Source organism: Staurois parvus, unplaced genomic scaffold, assembly GCF_062004578.1.
Source record: "Staurois parvus isolate SC_StPar_1 unplaced genomic scaffold, SC_StPar_1.0 ptg002113l, whole genome shotgun sequence".
NCBI lineage: Eukaryota > Metazoa > Chordata > Amphibia > Anura > Ranidae > Staurois > Staurois parvus.
In genome coordinates, this window is record NW_028319909.1 from 4947596 (window position 1) to 4967975 (window position 20380).

The following is a 20380-nucleotide window of genomic DNA, read 5'->3' on the forward strand; positions in this document are numbered from 1 at the left end:
TATTCTTTTGTGAGAGTATAGCTTTACTTTTTACAAACAAGTTTATTCAAATCCCCCAAAAATGCAGTTTGCTATTTATTGTATTTATACTCCATATTTAAAAAATAAATCAATTAAAAAAAAAATTATTATAAAAAAAATATATAACAATATATATTAAAAAAAAATATATATATATATTTATATATATATATTGTATATTAAAAAAAAAATATATATATATATATATATACACATACATATATATACATATATACAGTATATATATATATGAAATGCTACAATTTTGGCCATATTCAATATATTTAAAAATATTTTTGAATAAATAAATATAGGTTTTTGTTACAAAATATATGAAGAAAATATTTTTAAAAATACATTTCAAATATACTGTATGTCTTAAAAACACAAATCTACATTTTTGGAATGCATTTACAAATATATGTAAAATATATGTTAAAATGACTTTTTTTACCTGTTAACAATAATTTGAAGAATATATTTCTAAAACATTATAATATATATATATATATATATATATATATATATATATATACAGTATATATATATATATATATATATATATATTTATTTATTTTTTTTAAATATATTGAATATGGCCAAAATTGTAGCATTTTAAATATATGACAATATATTTAGGAATAACCAATGATATAGTGCAGCGCTAAATTAATAATAACCATACATCATAACATGTAAAATAATCGACACATGCAAATATACAAATGAATATAAAAAATATAAGGTAATACAAAACACAACACTCTACATACAAATAAACTGCCACAATGTGCTCCAACATAAGTGTTCAAAAAATATGTGACCTGATGTCCTGATACAACTTCAGAACCCGTGCACTAATAACCACTCAATGAGTGTATCACTACATATATATAAAGCAAACCCCCATACATATAATACAATCCTATAATTTTTTTTTTATAATTTGTTTCAATATATTTAGGAAGAATATTTTTTAAATATATTTCAAATATATTTTTCTTCCATATGGGTTTTTACATTTTGTATAGCATAAGGGAGGGTTTGAACCAATGTAATTTTTTTTTCAAATATATTTTTCTTCCATGTGGGAAATGTTTTGCCTTTAGTTGGGTTTTAAGAGTACATGTGGTGACCATGCAGCCCAGGTTATGGCACCCCACCATTACACAACACTAACCTGTAGAAGTGTCGGTAAAGGTGATTTTTGCATATGATAACTTGAGGGCCATTTTTTTTTAAAAAATAGTATCTAGAATACAGAAAGATCAAGCTTCATGACTGCAAATGGATAAATATACCCCGCTTCCAACTGAATCTGAAATTAAGTGAAATTTTTTAAAGTTGTATTTACCCTTCAGACTTGGCATTTATACAGTTGGAAGAAAAAGTATGTGAACCCCTTGGGATTACGTAGAGTTTTGCAACCTAGTCAAGGTTGGCTCACTCCTGGCTCCAATTAGCTCTGGGAGAAGTCATTAAGCTAGGGCCTCACATACTTTTTTCCTCCCTGCACTGTGAATGTTTACATGTTATGTGCAATTAAACCATGGCAACATCTAATGTTTGTGTAGTATTATGTTCAGCAGACTGTGTTCTTCTATTGTTGTGACTTTGTTATAATCCCACTAACAGTTGAGCGTGGAATATTTAGTAGCCAGGAAATGTCACGGATGGACTTATTGCACAGGTGGCCACCTATCACGGGACCACGCTTGGAGTCACTGAGCTCCTGAGAGCGACCCATTCTTTCACCAATGTTTGTAGAAGCAGTCTGCATGCCTAGATGATGATTTGTTACACCTGTGGCCATGGAGGGGATTGGAGGGGATGATGTTTACATGTTATGTGCAATTAAACCATGGCAACATCTAATGTTTGTGTAGTATTATGTTCAGCAGACTGTGTTCTTCTATTGTTGTGACTTAGATGACGTTCAGAGCACATTTTATGCCCAGTTCATGCAAAACTCCACGTAATCCCAAGGGGTTCACATACTTTTTCTTGCAACTGTATTGGATCGAGTCAAAGAACAAGAATCATATCAGATACTACCAAAGCCAAGAGCACACAGGGAATGATGCCATGATGAGAGCCTGCTGTATCTCTAGAACTGAGTGAGTATTCCATACAGACTTTTTTGTGCATAATCAATCATAAATTGTCCCCGCCCAGAAGTCTTACAAAATAAAGCAGCCGTCCAGCAAACTCAGTCAGTCCTTCCTTTCACCAACCTCGAGATACAGCAAACTCTGATAATGGCACCACTTCTCCAAATTATCGGTGTGCTCTTGGCTTTGACAACGTCTGGTAAGATCTTCTTAATTCTAATTATTAATTCACAAATGTCCTTATGGCAATGCACCATTTTATTTTATTTTAAACTATATTTGCGGTGCCTAAAATAAATATTGGGAAACCATGCTAACACAAAGTGAAGATATCTAAAGTGATTTAGACAATTTTAGAAGGTTGGAGTTTTCACCGAGAAGAACATGGACATTGGCCCTTCAAAGCACTCCAAGACACGGGATCTAGGGACTTAGTGTGCAAAATGCTAAATTTAGTGCCAAAATCAGAGCCCCCAACAATCAGGACAAGGGGTGGCAGGAGGGTGAGTTGCCCTGGGCATTGTGGTATCAGGTGAGGGGGGGCGCCGTGAGGAGATTGGGGGGGAGGGGATTTGTGTTGGGAAGAAGATCTTGGGGAGCGGTAGGGGGTAAGAATTGTTCTAGAAGGGGGAATTTGGGGGGAGGGTGCTAGGAATGGTGATTTGGGGGAATTTGTGTTGGAAGGGGGGATGGAGGAAGAGGATGTGTGCTAGGAGGGGGGATTTAGGGGATTTGTGCTGGAAGAGGTGATATGGTGGAGGGGGGAGGGGATTTGTGCTAGGAGGAGAAATTGTATTTGAGGGGGGGGGTTGTGCTAGTATGGATGATTTTGGGTTATTTATGCTAGGAGGGGAAACTTGGAGGGGCTGTGCTAGGATGGGGGATTTGAGGGGGGTTTGCATGTTTGCCCTGGGCTCTAGATGACCTTGTTCCCCCACTGTTGGCATACCATGCTAGGAAGGCAGATTGGGGGGGGGGTTTGAGTGGGGAGAGGAGCATTTGTACCGGAAGGGGAAATTTGAGGGGTAGAGGAATTGTGATTTTTTAAGGTGATGTGAGGATTTGTGAGGGGTGATTTTTTTTTTTTTTGGGGGGGGGGTGTTGTGCTGAGGGGATTTGGGGAGAGAGAGGATATGAGCTGGAAGGGGGGATGGGGGGCAAAAACTTATGCTGGGAGCAGGGGTGGACTGACAATTTATGGGGCCCCCGGGCAATAGGGGATCATGGGGCCCCTGTGTCCTTGCCCACACTCAAAGCACACGCATAAAGCCTATAAAAAAGGTAAAAGGGGAATTTCATGGGGCCCCGTACTGACCCTGGGCCCTCGGGCAGTGCCTGAGTGCTTGAATGGTCAGTCCACCCCTGCCTATGGCCATAGCTAACTAAAAGCCCATGGTGGGGCAACAAGCACATTGACCCCTTAATTTGTATTGAGGTCAAATAATGAAGGTGAGCATATTGGATGCATATGGGGTGGATGTATATACTGTATCACCTAGAGCAGGGGTCTCCAACTTTCCAAATAAAGGGCCAGTTTACTGTCCTTCAGACTTTAGGTGGAGCCTGATGGTGGCCAGAGGGAGTAGAAAAGGTCTCATGCCCAACATTAGTGAGAGTAAACAAGGTCTCAGGTGTGGTGTTCAGTTGCATAGTGCCTGTGGTCAATTGGAGGAGGAGTAGTGCCCCATTATTGCTATCAATGGAAGGAATATTGGCCCATCATTGAGGTTAGTGGATGGAATATTGGCCCATCATTGAGGTTAGTGGATGGAATATTGACCCATCATTGAGGTTAGTGGATGGAATATTGGCCCATCATTGAGGTTAGTGGATGGAATATTGGCCCCTCATTGAGGTTAGTGGATGGAATATTGGCCCCTCATTGAGGTTAGTGGATGGAATATTGACCCATCATTGAGGTTAGTGGATGGAATATTGACCCATCATTGAGGTTAGTGGATGGAATATTGACCCATCATTGAGGTTAGTGGATGGAATATTGACCCATCATTGAGGTTAGTGGATGGAATATTGGCCCATGATTGAGGTTAGTGGATGGAATATTGACCCATCATTGAGGTTAGTGGATGGAATATTGGCCCATCATTGAGGTTAGTGGATGGAATATTGGCCCCTCATTGAGGTTAGTGGATGGAATATTGTCCCATCATTGAGGTTAGTGGATGGAATATTGACCCATCATTGAGGTTAGTGGATGGAATATTGGCCCCATCATTGAGGTTAGTGGATGGAATATTGACCCATCATTGAGGTTAGTGGATGGAATATTGGCCCCTCATTGAGGTTAGTGGATGGAATATTGACCCATCATTGAGGTTAGTGGATGGAATATTGGCCCCTCATTGAGGTTAGTGGATGGAATATTGGCCCATCATTGAGGTTAGTGGATGGAATAAGGCCCCATAATTGATATTAGTGGGAAGAATAGTGTCCCATTGCTGGTATCAGTTGGGGGAGTTATGCCCCACTCTTGGTGTTAGTGATAGGAATAGTGCCCCAAGGACCGGATAAAGGCAAGCAAAGGGCTGCATCCAGTCCTGGAGAGCAGTGACCTAGAGCTTGGAGGAATTGAAGAGATGACTATTACAGCACACTGGTGGTGGATTTGTATGGACGCTTAGGAGGAGATTGTAGAAGCTTTATGTTTTTTATATTATAATTATTTTACGTTAATTTATGTGATTGTGCTGCATTTTATGTATTGCATATTTGCAAGACAGTTTATCAAACACAAATTTTCTGTAAAAAGTAAGGAATGGGGAATCAGATGTGGGCAGGACAGAGGAGGGGGATCAGTGAGGTTTGTGGAGGGGGGGGGGGGTCAATTACAGGAACTATGCCCTGTGTTCTCTGCAGCAGCTGAAAGCTGGTAGGAGGGAAATGGGGGAAACCAGCTTTCAGCTGCTGCAGAAAGCCACGCAGGGCATAGCTCCTGTAATTGCCCCCCACTGCACCGGTCTGATCTCCTTCCCCATCCTGCCCACATCTGATTCCCCCTACTGTATTTTTCACCCCCGGTGTGCTGAAACACTCCTACAGGAGGACCGGTGGTACCCCCATATCAGCGGCTTCGGGTGCATGAAAGTGATCTGGTGACTGTAATGCCACCTGATCACTTCCACTTGACAGCCAACTTGCTAGGTTTCCAAACATTTTAGGCTGCTTTATTAGTTGGAAGTGTGTATAAAACATTCCCGCTTATGACAGCGAAAGTGTAAACTCAAACTGGCTTCTTGCTATCAATTTCACCTTCTGGTAACAATTGCTGCTCTTAAAGCGTATTTCCACTTTTGGTGTCAAATTTGAGAAAAACTCCACTATACGTTTGTGAGGTGACCCCATTCACACAGCATACCTAAAGAAACTAAAAAATATAGGTTTATACCTTTTAGATGTTTCTTAGCAGAAGGCGGCATGACCAATTCTAGAAATTCCTGAGAACTTCACAATGACTCTGTCCCACATAGACTCCTCTAACGTATAAAACAAGAAGGTGGTCTCTACTTTTTTAACCCTTTGTCAGGACAGTGTTCAGATCTAGTTTACAGCCGATAAAGAAGAACTGCAAACACCGTACAGACAGATATTATTATGTTTTACATGGCTCCACAGCCCCCTCCTGAACATCACAAAGCAGGGAGAGCATGGAAGGATGTTCAACCACTTTACTGCTGGGCTATAGCCAAATGGCGGCTACAGCATGGTAGTCCAGTTCTGGAAGGTTGTCTTATGACGTCCTCTCAGAACGTGCCCCCCCTCCCCGCACGTGCCCCCAGTGGTGAGCATGGAAGGATGTTCAACCACTTTACTGCCGCGCTATAGCCATATGGCGGATACAGCACGGTTGTCCAGTTCTGGGAGGTTGTCACATGACGTCCTCTCAGAACGTGCCCCCCCTCCCCGCACTTGCCCCCAGTGGTGAGCATGGAAGGATCTTTAACCACTTTACTGCTGCGCTATAGCCAAATGGCGGCTACAGCACGGTAGTCCAGTTCTGAGAGGTTGTCATATGACGTTCTCTCAGAACGTGCCCCCCCTCCCTGCATGTGCCCCCAGTGGTGAGCATGGAAGGATGTTCAACCACTTTACTGCCGTGCTATATCCAAATGACGGCTACAGCATGGTAGTCCAGTTCTGGGAGGTTGTCATATGACGTTCTCTCAGAATGTGCCCCCCCTCCCTGCACGTCCCCCCACTGGTGAGCATGGAAGGATGTTCAAACACTTTACTACCATGCTATAGCCAAATGATGGCTACAGCATGGTATTCCAGTTCTGGAAGGTTGTCACATGACATCCTCCCAGAATGCACCCCTCTTCTCCCCACGTGCCCCCCAGTGGTGAGCATGGAAGGATGTTTAACCACTTTACTGCCTCACCAAATCCAAATGATGGCTACAGCACAGTAGTCCAGTTCTGGAAGGTTGTCATATGAGGTCCTCTCAGAACGTGCCCCCCCTCCCCGCACGTGCCCCCAGTGGTGAGCATGGAAGGATGTTTAACCACTTTACTGTCGCGCTAAAGCCAAATGATGGCTACAATACGGTAGTCCAGTTCTGGGAGGTTGTCATATGACATCCTCCCAGAGCTCACCCCTCCTCTCCCCACGTGCCCCCAATGGTGACCATGGAAGGATGTTTAACCACTTTACTGCCACACTATATATAAATGACTGCTACAGCATGGTAGTCCAGTTCTGGAAGGTTGTCATATGACGTCCTCTCAGAACGTGCCCCCCTCCCCGCACTTGCCCTCAGTGGTGAGCATGGAAGGCTGTTTAACCACTTTACTGCCGCGCTATAGCCAAATGGCGGCTACAGCACGGTAGTCCAGTTCTGGGAGGTTGTCACATGACGTATATGATACAATATATATATAAATTGTAAAGGTTTATTTAATCGTTAAATAAAAAGCATTTCATTGTCTGGGCGGGCATACACGTTAAATCCACACAGTTGGAAAATAGATGATAAATTAAGTTCCCAATTTTGTAAAATTTGTCTGCTATGGTTGATGCTCATCCTGTGCTGTGTTTTCTCTCCCTATAGGTCACTCGCTCTCTTGTCCACAGTGTTCTTCTCCTTTAGGCTCATGTACCGGCCCCAGAGTGACGTGTCCTTCTGACTCTGTGTGTGGAGCTCACTATAGAGAGAGCTGGGCTCAAGGTAAGATACTCAGTAAAAAAAAATGCTGTGTAATTTATGTCCGAGTTTCACAAGCGTCAGTTCACATCAGAGGCCTCCGGATCCTTAACTGCTCCAGTTTTCTTTTGTTGAATAAAATGTTGTTTTCACCTTTTTCATCATACAGCTACTGATCTCCCCCCAGCCTGTCTACATACAGTACATGTGCTCTATAGGTGGCTTCATGCCCAGGGGCGGACTGACCATTTGGAAACTCAGGCACTGCCCGAGGGCCCGGGGTCAGTAGGGGGCCCCATGAGATGCCCCTGGTACCTTTTTCATAGGCTTTTTTGAGTTTGGGTAAGACACAGGGGCCCCATGATCCCCTATTGCCCGGGGGCCCCATAACTTGTCAGTCCGCCCCTGTTCATGCCATTTTTCAAGGCGGGCTTTCTGATGGTGACAACTGCAGTACATGGCTGTACATTGAGCATCTGCACAGCCGCTTGTAGTCTCCATTTGTGATGAGCTAAGGTTTGGGCTGAACCCAGTTCAGATTCTGCAGGGAGCTTTCACGTGATAGCAGGGCTGCTACTGGAAACCGCAGGGCCCCACAGGACCAACCTGACAAGCCCCCCTGAAAAAAAAACAAAGTTTACAATGCTTCAGGCATGAATGAACACAGTGAGTGATCAGTGCTGATCACTCATTGTGTTCATTCGGGAAAGGAAGGAGGTAGCAAATGTAGCATATTTACCAGATTCTTCCCCCACTCTCCATCATGAAGGATCCTATTGTGTACTTGAAACTGGCAGTGGGAAGGAGAGGAGGGAAGCCAGCAGCACTGGGTGGGGGGGGGGGGGGGGACACACGGAGGGGCCATAGCAGAAAGGGGAAATGTATGGTGCATAGGGAGGGTGATGGGTGCGACATGGGGAAATTACTGGAACCAATCCCCTGTATGTCTTTCTCTGCAGCGGCTGAAAGCCAGTGGGAGAGAGAGGTGAAGAAGCCAGCTTTGAGAGCCATACTGGCAACTGGTTCCAGTAATTGTCCCCACCCCCGCTGTGCCGATCATCCTCCCTGCCCACATCTGATTCACCACCCAGCTGCCTGGACCTCCCTCCTGGACTAGGCAGGAGGACTGGTGGTGCCCACTTAACCACAGCCCTGAATGATAGCAAACCGTTTCCCACCCTGCAATGCACGTAATAAAGGGTTGGGGACAGGGGCCGACTGACAACTCATGAGGCCCCCGGGCAATAAAGGATCATGGGGCCCCTGTGTCCTTGCCCAAACTCAAAAAAGCCTATGAAAAAGGTACCAGGGGCATATCATGGGGCCCCCTACTGACCCCAGGCCCTCGGGCAGTGCCCGAGTTTCCAGATGGTCAGTCCGCCCCTAGTTGGGGATGCTGGTGACATCTTTGACCTAATGTGACCACATGGCCATATTTGGCCAATGACATTGTCCAAACATGGTCATGGGGTCATGTTTGGATAATGCTATCAGCCACCATCCTCACCCCTTTGTTACATCGGCAGCTGATTGGGAGGTTGGGTGGTTACTTGACCACAGAGGGGCTGGTGACCGACATAGCCTGCATGATGTTATACAGGCATACGAGGGGCCTTCAAGTCAAATCGGGACTTTTGAGTTTATATAACTAAAAGATCAAATTTCAAGAAGTGGAAACTGCATTTATTTTTGACATACTCCCCTGCTACATTTATACACTTATCCCAGTCTTTAACGAATGCCTGGAAAGCTGAGGCATAGGGCTGCACTATACAGAGGAGCCTGTATTAGTGCCACTTCCACCTTCCACATACGTATATATTTACTATATCTGCTTGCTGACCCGTCGCATTTGTACTTTGGCAGGCTGGCTCGTACAGGCACGGTCGCGTCCCTGTGCATCATGGCTTTCTTGTGCATTTGTGCATGGACCCGGAAGACTGTGTTGTCATTGAACTGCAGCACAAGCTGATCAGCTGATTGGCTTGGCAAATGACAGAAGAAAGCTCTGTGTTGGTAAACAACACAAAGCTCTCTTCATACAGCAGCAATGAACTGATTTTTTTTTTCCTCTCTGCAAAGCAGGGAGTAAAAACTGGCATATTGTTTAGTAAAACAGCACACAGTAAAACACATTAAACATTGTTAGGCACACATTTAAACCCTTGATGTTAACACTTTCCCGGCCAGTGTCATTAGTACAGTGACAGTATGTAATATTATCAGTGATCACTGTATTAACCACTTTAAGTCCGTCCTATAGCAGATTTTCTGCTACAGTGTGGATGATCTGTGCAAAATCACATATATAAACTTGATTTTGCACTTGCATTGTAGGGTGCTGGAGCACCGCTTCTGCTGTGATTAGACACAGCAGAAACCAATCAACAGGTGCCAGCTAATGGATTTTTTTTTTTTTATATTTGGGTCTTTTTTATATCAGAAAAAATAAAAAAAAAACCCAATGGTGATCAAATACCACCAAAAGAAAGCTTTATTTGCGTGAAAAAACTAGATGCATTTTGTTTGTGTATGTAGCACTTCCCCCGTAGGAACTATTGAGTTTTGTTTGGGTCCCCGCCAGGAGCGGACTGACCATTTGGAAACTTGGGCACTGCCCGAGGGCCCGGGGTCAGTAGGGGGCCCGATGAGATACCCCTGGTATCTTTTTCATAGGCTTTTTTGAGTTTGGGCAAGGACACAGGGGTCCCATGATCCCCTATTGCCCAGGGGCCCCATGAGTTGTCAGTCCGCCCCTGGTCCCCGAAAGCTTTGCCCTGCCAGGCAACCCACATTTTCCACATCTCCACGCACAGAGTCAGTAAAACAGTCCTTGAGCTGTTTTTTTTTTTTTTTTTTTTTTTTTTTATTAGGAGTAATAACTTTGATGGGGTTTAGGAGTATATGGGTTGCCCAAGGAACATTGTGTCAACCTGTACACTGCACAAAAATGTGGATTAGAACAATAGCATTGTCTCTTTATGGAGCACTGAAGTCCCCTTTATGTACCTTCTCAGACCCCGGATGAGTTCTTCCTCTTCACTCAGTTGCTCTGAGGATATCCTTGGGCAAGAGATTCCAAGATCTGTCAATTAAGTACTAGTTGGGTATTGCTCCTGACCACCCTCTCCTTTTATCTGGCCCAGGGGGTGTAGGAGTACTCACACACTCCTATCCTGTTAGCTTGATGGGCTGTAGCTGCTTTCAGGCTTTTCGCTGGGCTGGCTCCTTCCCGGCTGACAGGTTGTCCTCCCAAGGAGACAGTGGAGATCCTTCTGTCCAGCAACCAGCCTTGAGGTAGGCCTCCTCCCTGAGGCCCCGTCCCAGACTCCACACTCTAGCGTTCTCTCAGTCCATCTTCCACCCGACTCCCCTGCTGTTCAAGCTATGCCACATTTCAGGGTTGACTTTGGCCACTATACCCGGACTCTGCCTGGGGATTGGCCAAGTTCCCCTAAACATGCAAATCTGGGCCTCCTTCCCTCCTTCGCCCCTTAGAAGTTTCTGGAACATTGGGAGGGCTCCAGAAGCCCTGACCTGTAGAGCCTCCCAGCCTGTCCTAAGGTGAACCCACTACCTCACTCCCAGGCTGACTCATCCCAGGCTGCTACCCAGCCGCTGACTAGCAAAAGTAACAAAGCCTATCACTAGAGGGCACTACATGTACAACGTTGCATGATTGCCCAATTGCCAGTAAAAGTAGTAGTAGTAGTTGCCATTTTTGTTTCACATTAAACATTTGTTTATTTTCCTTGCAGAAAATGATTTTGTTTGCTTACTTGTAGGTATCGTTCTTACCAGATCATATGAGATGTCATGCATGACGCAGGACATGTGTGACATGAGAGGAAGTGTCAGCCTTCCTAAAAATAGCAGAGTGAAGATGAGTACATCGTGTTGTACAACTGATGGATGCATCCCGCCTCGTCCTTCCCGTAAGTGACTATCTGGTGCCTTCATGTAAACAGCTAAACACACATATGTGGCTGATTTACCTGCCAAAGGATTTGTATTCCTGTCAATCCAGTTCTGAGATTTACAGAGCTCTGCCACATGACACAGTCCTCAAATATACAGTCCAATGTAAGTGCCAAACACACATCCAAGAGACCAAAGTTTATAGCAGAAAATTTCAATGCATTTTTGGAGGTCGAACCAACCCCCCTCATCATGACTACAAAACAAATACATAAAGTCAGAAATATATAGAAAAAAGTAAAAGTCTGAAATATAAAAATTAATATGCAGATTAAACAATTATGGTTTTTAAAAAAAAAGACAATGTTTGCATTTTTGTTTTATGGTAATAAATTTAATTTTTTAGATTTTTTTTATTTTTTCATTTGCATTTGTTTTGTAGTCCTGATGAAGGGGGAGTCAGTCTGCCCCCAGAACCCATAGGATTTTTTCTGCTCTGAACCAGCTTTATTAATTAAACTTTGGACGTGCGTTTGGCGCTGTCATTGGCCTGAATATTGGTAAATTCTTGAATCTGAGTTTTCGCCCATTTTCTAAGGCGTATCCCCATTCTGCTAAATTGGAGCTAGCTGATGGACCCCGTAACGGAACTGACCGCGGACTGCACCTGGGTACTTCCGTTAGACTACCGCTTTCCCGTCCAAACACCGACCACAGACACAGACGACCAGACAAGACTAGATGACACCAGTCTTGAAGTAAACCAGAGTAGACTACTTTATTTGAACACAGATACAAGATATATACACTCAGGAGACAAACCCACCCTCCCTGCATAAGGACTCAGGGCAGGGCAATCTACATTTAGTAACAAGAGACACAACAACAGACAGTCCCATCAGGAGGGAGGGCTGCTGGAGACAACCCCCCACTAAGATAATACACATAAACACATACATCCCATAATAGTTTGTTCCCAAGCAAGACACACAATAGAACAATGGAATGCAACCACATAACACCAAACAATCCACAACCCCCCAACCCAATATTAGGACAGTTCACTCTTTACCCCTAACAGACACAGGGTGACTTACACATAATAGGGATATGGGGAGTTGAGATAGGGGTCTCCCCACCTCTCCAAAGTGAGCTGGGTTCCATGGGCCCCCCACCCAAAATGACTCCCGTCACAGACCCCTTGAAAATCTGTACCCAGCACCTTGAATTTAACATGTATATCCTAAATCATTCTGAAGTAGCAGACATAAATGGAAGTAATGTATGTCAACTTCCATTACTCAGCGTTAGAACATTTATTCTGTCCCTGTTGTGAGGAACATATTTTATTAATCCCTGTGACATCATCACCAGACTTCACCAGTAAAATTCTTGCATGCTCAGCTGCTGGGAGGTCAGTTCCTACTGGCATAGGTATGTCTTCAGAACTACATCTCCCAAGAGCCCTATTCCTACACACACAATGTGTATGAAGGATCTTTGAACTCTTGTTCTAGAGAAAAAAAAACATGCATGGGGAGAGGGACAGAGAGGAATGGGAAAAGGTGGAGTTCTGTTGTCCAATAAGCAGGTCAGATATGATTGGGTTCGGTTGGGATGGTTGGGATTTTAGTACAGTAGAAACACTGTTTTCAGCCCAGACAGAAAGTTAACAGCAAGATCAACATGTATTTTTCTGTACTTGCAAATTTTCTTTAAGGGGATACAGCATGGGGAATTTTTGTCTGCTGCTGGGCTGTTACCAACCTCAGTTTATGTCCCCAACTCTGTTCCTCTGGATCTTTGTCTATCCAATGTGACCTCAGTCTTTCTCCTGCCTTATATGGGCCATTACCAACCTCAGGTTGTATCACCGACTCTGTTCCTGTCTTCTGATTTGGTACCGACCACCTGGTTCTTTCTGACATCAGCATGTGTCTTGGTTACATTACTGTCTCTTGTCCTAGTATCTGGATGTTCCTGTTGCTGGTTTGTGACCCATGGTCCATAGTCATCTGACCTACATAACAACAGTCATAGAGATTTGGTACTGCCTACTACCCTGGAACTCATGCCACTCCGTGTCCTCACACTCCCAGGGGTGTTGGACAAGAGGTGTGTAGCAGGACCATGAAAATGTGTAGGCGCTCTTGGTCCCCTTGGTGCACAGAATACCAGCCCACCTGGCTATGGTATCTGATCCCAGGACAAGGGATTGGGTAAACTATGAACTGTCCCCTGAAGACTTGCCAAGAACTTGCATCCAGCAGACATCTCCCTTCTAGACCCTGGGGGTGTAGAGGTACTCACACTGTCCTTGCCCTGCAGCTGTGGATAGAACTGCTTTCAGGCCTTCTAGCTATGCTTGTTCCTCTCCAAGCTTTGTTGGTTGTCCTTCCCTGGTGGATGGCAGGGCAGTGGAAATTAATTCTTCAGCTTCTCTTCAGCTTCCAGGATCCAACCTGGAAGTAGAACCCCCTGCTTTGGGGCTCCCTCCCAGGCAACACCACAACACCTCTCAGAAATCCATCTTCCACCTGACTCTCCTGCTAGCATGGCTCTCTCATATTTATGGGCTGGTCTACCACACTACCAGGGCCTGTTAGCCTGGGATTGGCCAGACTCCCATAAATAAGCAGATTGAGGTCTCCACGATTCTGTCCACTGGCTTCTGGAAGCTTCCATTGACCTCCAGAGCCAGGTGGAGGTGATAAAGTCCCATTTTAGAATGTTCTTTTTGTATTTTATTGATCACCTACTTTTTTGTGTGATACACTTTTTTGAATTGTGAATTGATCTATGTATGATCTCCTCTTTGTGCTTTCAGACATACTTCACAATTTCAAAAGTCCTTTGTAGTTTCTATTCTTTGATTGAATAAAAGTTTGCAAATGTAGCACTACCCCCTTCAAAGTCAGTAAGTTTTGGGTCCCTATAGTTCTGCACAGCCAGGCAATGAGCATTTTTCAAACAGACTTGCATCCAGGAGACAGTAACCAGTCCTTGAGCTTGGGTTTTTTATAAGGGGATAAATAACATGGATGGGGTAAGGGGTGTACGGGATGCCCAAAGGAATGACAACTGAGGACAATCTTCCTGGAACTATGCACAAGTCTCTATAATAGCAAAGATTCTCTTTTTGGAAAGCTAGCCAGCCTCTCCTGGTCTACCACTCAGACCCCAGATATCCAGCTGTCTAAAGGAATCCTTGGGCAGGGGATCCAGTGCCTGTCACTTTATATAAAAAGTCAGTCCCATGCAGAAAGCTAATCCAGTTTTCCACCACAGTGCTCCTTCCTCTTACTGGCTCAGGGGGTGTAGGTCTACCCACTTAGTCCTCTGTCTGTGAGCTGATGGGTCGGTGGCTGCTCGTAGGCCTTCTAGCTGTGCCCCTCCTTCCTGGCTGCACAGATAGTCCTTGCTCTATGGGCCGATGAGGTCCTGAACATTTCTCCTTTCCAGCTCCTCTGCCTGTAGGTGAGCCCCTTCCCATCTGGGTCCCCTCCCAGGCTCCTGCTCTCCAGCCTCTCACTTCTCCATTTTCCACATGAACTAACCTTCTGCTGAGCAAGCTTTCCCACATTTAAGGGCTGCCCTTACCCCCTGCTAAGCCTCCTGTTTGGGGATTGGTCAGGGTCCCCCAAATATGCAGGTCAGCCCCTTCTCACCCCAGCCTACTTCCTCCAGAATCCTCTCCATAGCCAGAATCCTCTCCCTAGCAGAGCCATACAGAAAAATGTGCTTACAGTTAAAAGCAAACACAGCACATAATATGAAATAGCACATAGTTAACCCTTTGATCGCCCCAGATGTTAACCCCTTCCTGCCCAGTGCCATTAGTACAGTATCAGTGCTTTTTGTTAGTTCTGATCACTGTATTGGTGTCATGGGAGATGTCAGTGACACAAAGTCCGTTCCCCCCCAGTGTCAGAATGCCCGCCACTATAAGTCGCTGATCGCTGCCAATACTAGTAAAAATCCTGTATAAATACCAGCTATTTTTAAACACTATAACTTTCACATAAAAAACAATTAATTTACACGTATTGGGATTTTTTTTTTTTACAAAGACATGTAGAAGAATACATTTATGACGAAATTAGATTTTTAAATTTTAAAATTTTAAAAAAAGTCAAAAATATTTTTTTTTCTCAAAATTGTCTGTCTTTTTTTGCTTATATCGTAAAAAAAAAAAAAACCCGCAGAGGCCATCAAATACCACTGAAAAAAAACTCTATTTGTGGGAAAAAAAGGACGTAAATTTTATGTGGGTGCAGCGTTGCATGACTGCGCAATTGTCGCAGCACCGTAACGCAAAAAAAAAAAAAAAATGGTCTGGTCAGGAAGGGGGGTAAATCCTCTGGAGGGCAAGTGTGTTTGGGGGTTCTAAGACATTTTCGAGAATAAAATACTGATTTTTAACATGTGAAGAAAAAGGTCTGGAAAAGTCTTGGTCTTTAAGTGGTCTTTATTCTCATACTATTGTCTCATTTTTATGTTTTTTTACCTTAGTGCCAAGTGACAGCTCAGTATCCAATGGACTGACGTGCCGATCCTGCATGTCTGCTGACTCCACCTGGTGTTACACTCCAGATACGATGCAGTGTACGGGGGATGAGAACATGTGTCTTCTCCAGACCACACAAATATCAGGTCAGTAGCAGACAGAACATGTGTTATTTAATAAAGTTTTTTTTTTTTTTTTATCCTCATGGGCCCATTTACATTATTGCATTGCAGTAAAATGTGCTGACACACGTGTATTGCTATGCATTATGCTATATATTACACGCAGTGAGGTGCATTGGGGTGCTGTCCTTCAACCAAGATTAAAATATCTATATAGGCAGCACAGTGGCTAATTGGTTAGCACTTCCACCTGGCAGTACTCGGGTCGTTGGTTTGAATCCCAGCCACGGCACCATCTGCCTGGAGTTTGCATGTACTCCCTGTGTCTGCGTGGGTTTCCTCCCACCAGGGGCGGACTGACCATTTGGAAACTCTGGGAGGGCCCGGGGTCAGTAGGGGGCCCCATGAGATGCCCCTGGTACCTTTTGCATAGGCTTTTTTGAGTTTGGGCAAGGACACAGTGGCCCCATGATCCCCTATTGCCCGGGGGCCCCATGAGTTGTCAGTCTGCCCCTGCCTCCCACATTTCAAAGACATGCTGGTAGGTGAATTGGCTCCTGTCTAAATTGCCCCTAGTATGTGTATGTATGAATGTGAGTTAGAGACCTTAGATTGTACACTCCGCAGGGGCGGGGACTGATTTGAATGTACAATATATATGTAAAGCGCTGCGTAAACTGACAGCTATATAAGAACCTGAAATAAATAAATAAAATTAAATATCTCTATAGGCAGATTTTAGATTTGGGCTGCATTGGGAAGGGTCAGAACTCCTATTTTTACAGCTGAATTTCATCAATGAAAGTCTAGGTTCACACCTATGCAGGTTGCGTTTGAGGCGTTTGTTCATTGCGTTTTGTTTTGCCTTTTGTGTTTTTGCACTTGCGTCTTTGCCGCTTTTTTGATGCATTTTGCACTTTTTTTTTTCATTTTTCTTGTTGCTAGGCAGATTTTAAACGCAAAACATATAAAAAATGTATAAAAAACACATAAACAAATGCATAAAATGCACTCAGCAAAAACGCAATACATGCTTTTCTGTAGTGTTTCCATTGAAGTCTTTAGAGCCAAAAGCACAACGTTTTGCATTTAAAAAAGTCCCTGAGCCTGGGTTCACACGTGTGCGGTGCAGCATATAGCATGTGATTCACACATGAACCGCACCGCATTCCTCTGCAAATCACATGCGAATTCTGTGCGGTGCGATTTGAGCCAAACATTTTGTATGGCTCAAGTCACACCACATTTGCACCAAAAAGGTGCAGGACCTTTTTTTGGTCCGCACTAGAATTGGATCGCATGGGTATTCACACCTATGCAATCCGATTCTGCACATCGCACCGTGTTTTGTGAACTGCTTTCAGGGTGTCGTTAACTTAAAATACACACCCGCAATAGTGTGTGTGAATGAGGTGCGATCATGATGCGGTGCGGAAATCACACAGAAACCGGTGCAAATTTTGCACCGCATCAGTGTAAACCCAGGCCGACCCTTTCCAAAAAATGCACCAGGTGAAATCGCAGAGATGTGAACGTGTTCCATAGGAAATCATGTTAAATGGACTGTACTGCGTTTCTGCAAAACACTGCGGAAAACGCTTAGGTGTGAACCTAGGGTAATAGTTTTCTTCTGCTGCATGATTTCAGCGACAAAAAACAAAAATAAAATTTGAATTACAGGTGTACATCGGTTTATGAATTTAATGCATTCTGCGGGACTTTTTGCATTGTGAAAAATTCATAAACCGAAACGTGGTTTCCTATAGGAATGCATTGTAAATCAATCCATTCCGGAGCTCAGAAAAAAGTAAAAAAATGTCTTATCTGTTCAAAACTCTTTGTAAAGTGCACTTTAAAGGCATAAATACTGTACAGGGACATGATGTAAAAATTAATTTGTAAATGCATTGAAAACCAATTAATCTGTTCCGGAGGTCAGAAAAAAGGAAAAAAAAATATTTTATCTTTTCAAAACTCTGTATAAAGTGCACTTTAAAGGCATAAATACTGTACAGGGACATGATGTAAAAATTAATTTGTAAATGCATTGAAAACCAATTAATCTGTTCCGGAGGTCAGAAAAAAGTAAAAAAAGTTTTATCTTGTTCAAAACTCTTTATAAAGTGCATTTTAAAAGACATAAAGGGACATGATTAAAAATAAATTCGTAAATGCATTGAAAACCAATTAATCTGTTCTGGAGGTCAGAAAAAAGTAAAAAAAAGTCTGTTCAAACCCCTTTATAAAGTGCATTTTAAAGGCATAAATACTGTACAGGGACACGATGTACAAATTAATTTGTAAATGCACTGAAAACCAATTATCTTGTTCAAAACTCTTTATATAGTGCACATTTAAGGCATAAATACTCTACAGGGACATGATTAAAATTAATGTGTAAATGCATTGAAACCAATTAATCCATTCCGGAGGTCAGAAAAAAGTAAAAAAAAAAGTCTTTTATCTGTTCAAAACTCTTTATAAAGTGCACTTTAAAGGCATAAATACTGTACAGGGACACGATTAAAAAAAAAATTGTAAATGCATTGAAAACCAATTAATCCATTCTGGAGGTAGGAAAAAAGTAAAAAAAAGTCTATTCAAAACCTTTTATAAAGTGCACTTTAAAGGCATAAAAACTGTACAGGGACATGATTAAAAAAAATCATAAATGCATTGAAAAAAAATTAATCCGTTCGTATTGCAAAAAAAAAAATTTGTAAACCAAGACATTATTTTCAATGGATTTTCTTTCGTAACCTGAAAATTATGTTAACCGAGGCGTTCGTAAACCGAGGTACGCCTGTAATTCAAATGAAGAAAACTATGATGAAAATCAATTCCAGTTTTCGGCAACAAATTAAAACGAAACAAAAATTTGAAGAAGGGAGGGACCCACCTGAACATCCACTTTCCTCTGAGCTCCGCCTTCCTGTTAAAGTCCCAGCCCCCTGACTCTATCTGCAAGCTGGATTGGCTGAGAGAAGCGAGCTCCCATCAATCCTATCCAGGGGTGGACTGACAACTCATGGGGCCCCCGGGCAATAAGGGATCATGGGGCCCCTGTGTCCTTGCCCAAACTCAAAAAAGCCTATGAAAAAGGTACCAGGGGCATCTCATGGAGCCCCCTACTGACCCCAGGCCCTCAATAGGGGATCATGGGGCTCCTGTGTCCTTGCCCAAGCTCAAAAAAGCCTATGAAAAAGGTACCAGGGCATCTCATGGAGCCCCCTACTGACCCCAGGCCCTCAATAGGGGATCATGGGGCCCCTTTGTCCTTGCCCAAGCTCAAAAAAGCCTATGAAAAAGGTACCAGGGGCATCTCATGGGTCCCCCTACTGACCCCGGGCCCTCGGGCAGTGCCCGAGTTTCCAAATGGTCAGTCCGCCCCTGATCCTATCCTATGCGGTTTTGCGCCTTCCCCTCGTTCTTTTTGGCGCCCTCTGCTGGCCTTTTCTAAATCGGCAACACAATTCCATCCCCAGCCGATAATAATCACACATTACAATGAACACAAAAAGTTAATTGTAAAAGAAAAGTTATCAAGATTTAAAAAAAAAAACAAAAACAGCAAATCGACATACTTGGAGCCTAATTTTTAAGACCTTATCGATATGTTTTGGTGTTGTGAGATAAAATTGCCATTCCAGTTTTTTTTTTGTTTGTTTATTTGTTTGAAAATGTAAATGTATTTGTATTTTTTTTTTTTTTTACAGGACCACAGTCCACTTCAGTCGCAGCCCGTGGTTGTGCCACAAAAAGCATCTGTGAATTCGGTAGCCTATCTTATAACATCCAAGGAGAATCGTTAGACGTCAAATTTATCTGTACTAGTGGAAGTACTGCTCTCCAAAAAGGCTTCTACCTCCCAGCTGTGATTTGTGTTTTCTTTTTAAAATTATTGATCTGAAATCTCTACAAAAAGTCGGATTCGAAAACGAATAAACGAAACTAAACAAATTCTGAAAAGGAATTAAACAAATGTAACTAAACAAAAGACGTTAAATTGGAATTGAATCGAAACAATAAAAATGTTTTCTTGTTGTCTAAAAGCAGCCATTCTCAACCATTGTTCCATGGAGCCAGGGACGGACTGACCATTTGGAAGCTCGGGCATTGCCCGAGGGCCCAGGGTCAGTAGGGGGCCCCATGAGATGCCCCTGGTACCTTTTTCATAGGCTTTTTTGAGTTTGGGCAAGGACACAGGGGCCCCATGATCCCCTATTGCCCGGGAGCCCCATGAGTTGTCAGTCCACCCCTGCATGGAGCCCTGGGGTTCCTCCACCAGTTGCTCGGGATTCCTTGAGCTGGGACCAATTGGCCTCCAATTGGATGGTTCCTGGATAGTTCCAGGACCAAGACCCCTTGACCAAGCCCGCATGACAGCAATTATCCATTTAGCTGTCTGTAGGGTGGCATTCTGACCACCACTGCAAGCCCGGGTTCAGGGGCGTCCCTAGGCAGGTACAGTGACACCTACCACACGGGGTGACATCGGACCCGCTGGATTGAGCATAATAGAGCAGACTCCGATCCATTA

The 20380-nt window shown here is 43.5% G+C and overlaps 1 protein-coding gene across 1 annotated transcript; it reads left to right on the forward strand.

The window, feature by feature from the left end:
* Positions 1 to 2229: 2229 nt before the first annotated feature.
* LOC149432769 (phospholipase A2 inhibitor gamma subunit B-like) lies at positions 2230 to 19892 on the forward strand. The gene is made up of 5 exons (XM_089664997.1): positions 2230 to 2331; positions 7201 to 7317; positions 11079 to 11228; positions 15724 to 15864; positions 19557 to 19892. The coding sequence occupies exons 1-5, from the start codon at positions 2280 to 2282 to the stop codon at positions 19748 to 19750; spliced, it is 654 nt and encodes a 217-aa protein (XP_089521123.1). The 5' UTR covers positions 2230 to 2279; the 3' UTR covers positions 19751 to 19892.
* Positions 19893 to 20380: the final 488 nt, after the last annotated feature.

Excerpts from the sequence above, each read along its gene's own strand:
- LOC149432769 (XM_089664997.1), top strand. The coding sequence starts at position 2,280 with ATGGCACCACTTCTCCAAATTATCGGTGTGCTCTTGGCTTTGACAACG. Across the intron at positions 2,332-7,200 it reads CTTGGCTTTGACAACGTCTG|GTCACTCGCTCTCTTGTCCA; the intron begins GTAAGATCTTCT and ends CTCTCCCTATAG. Across the intron at positions 7,318-11,078 it reads TAGAGAGAGCTGGGCTCAAG|GTATCGTTCTTACCAGATCA; the intron begins GTAAGATACTCA and ends GCTTACTTGTAG.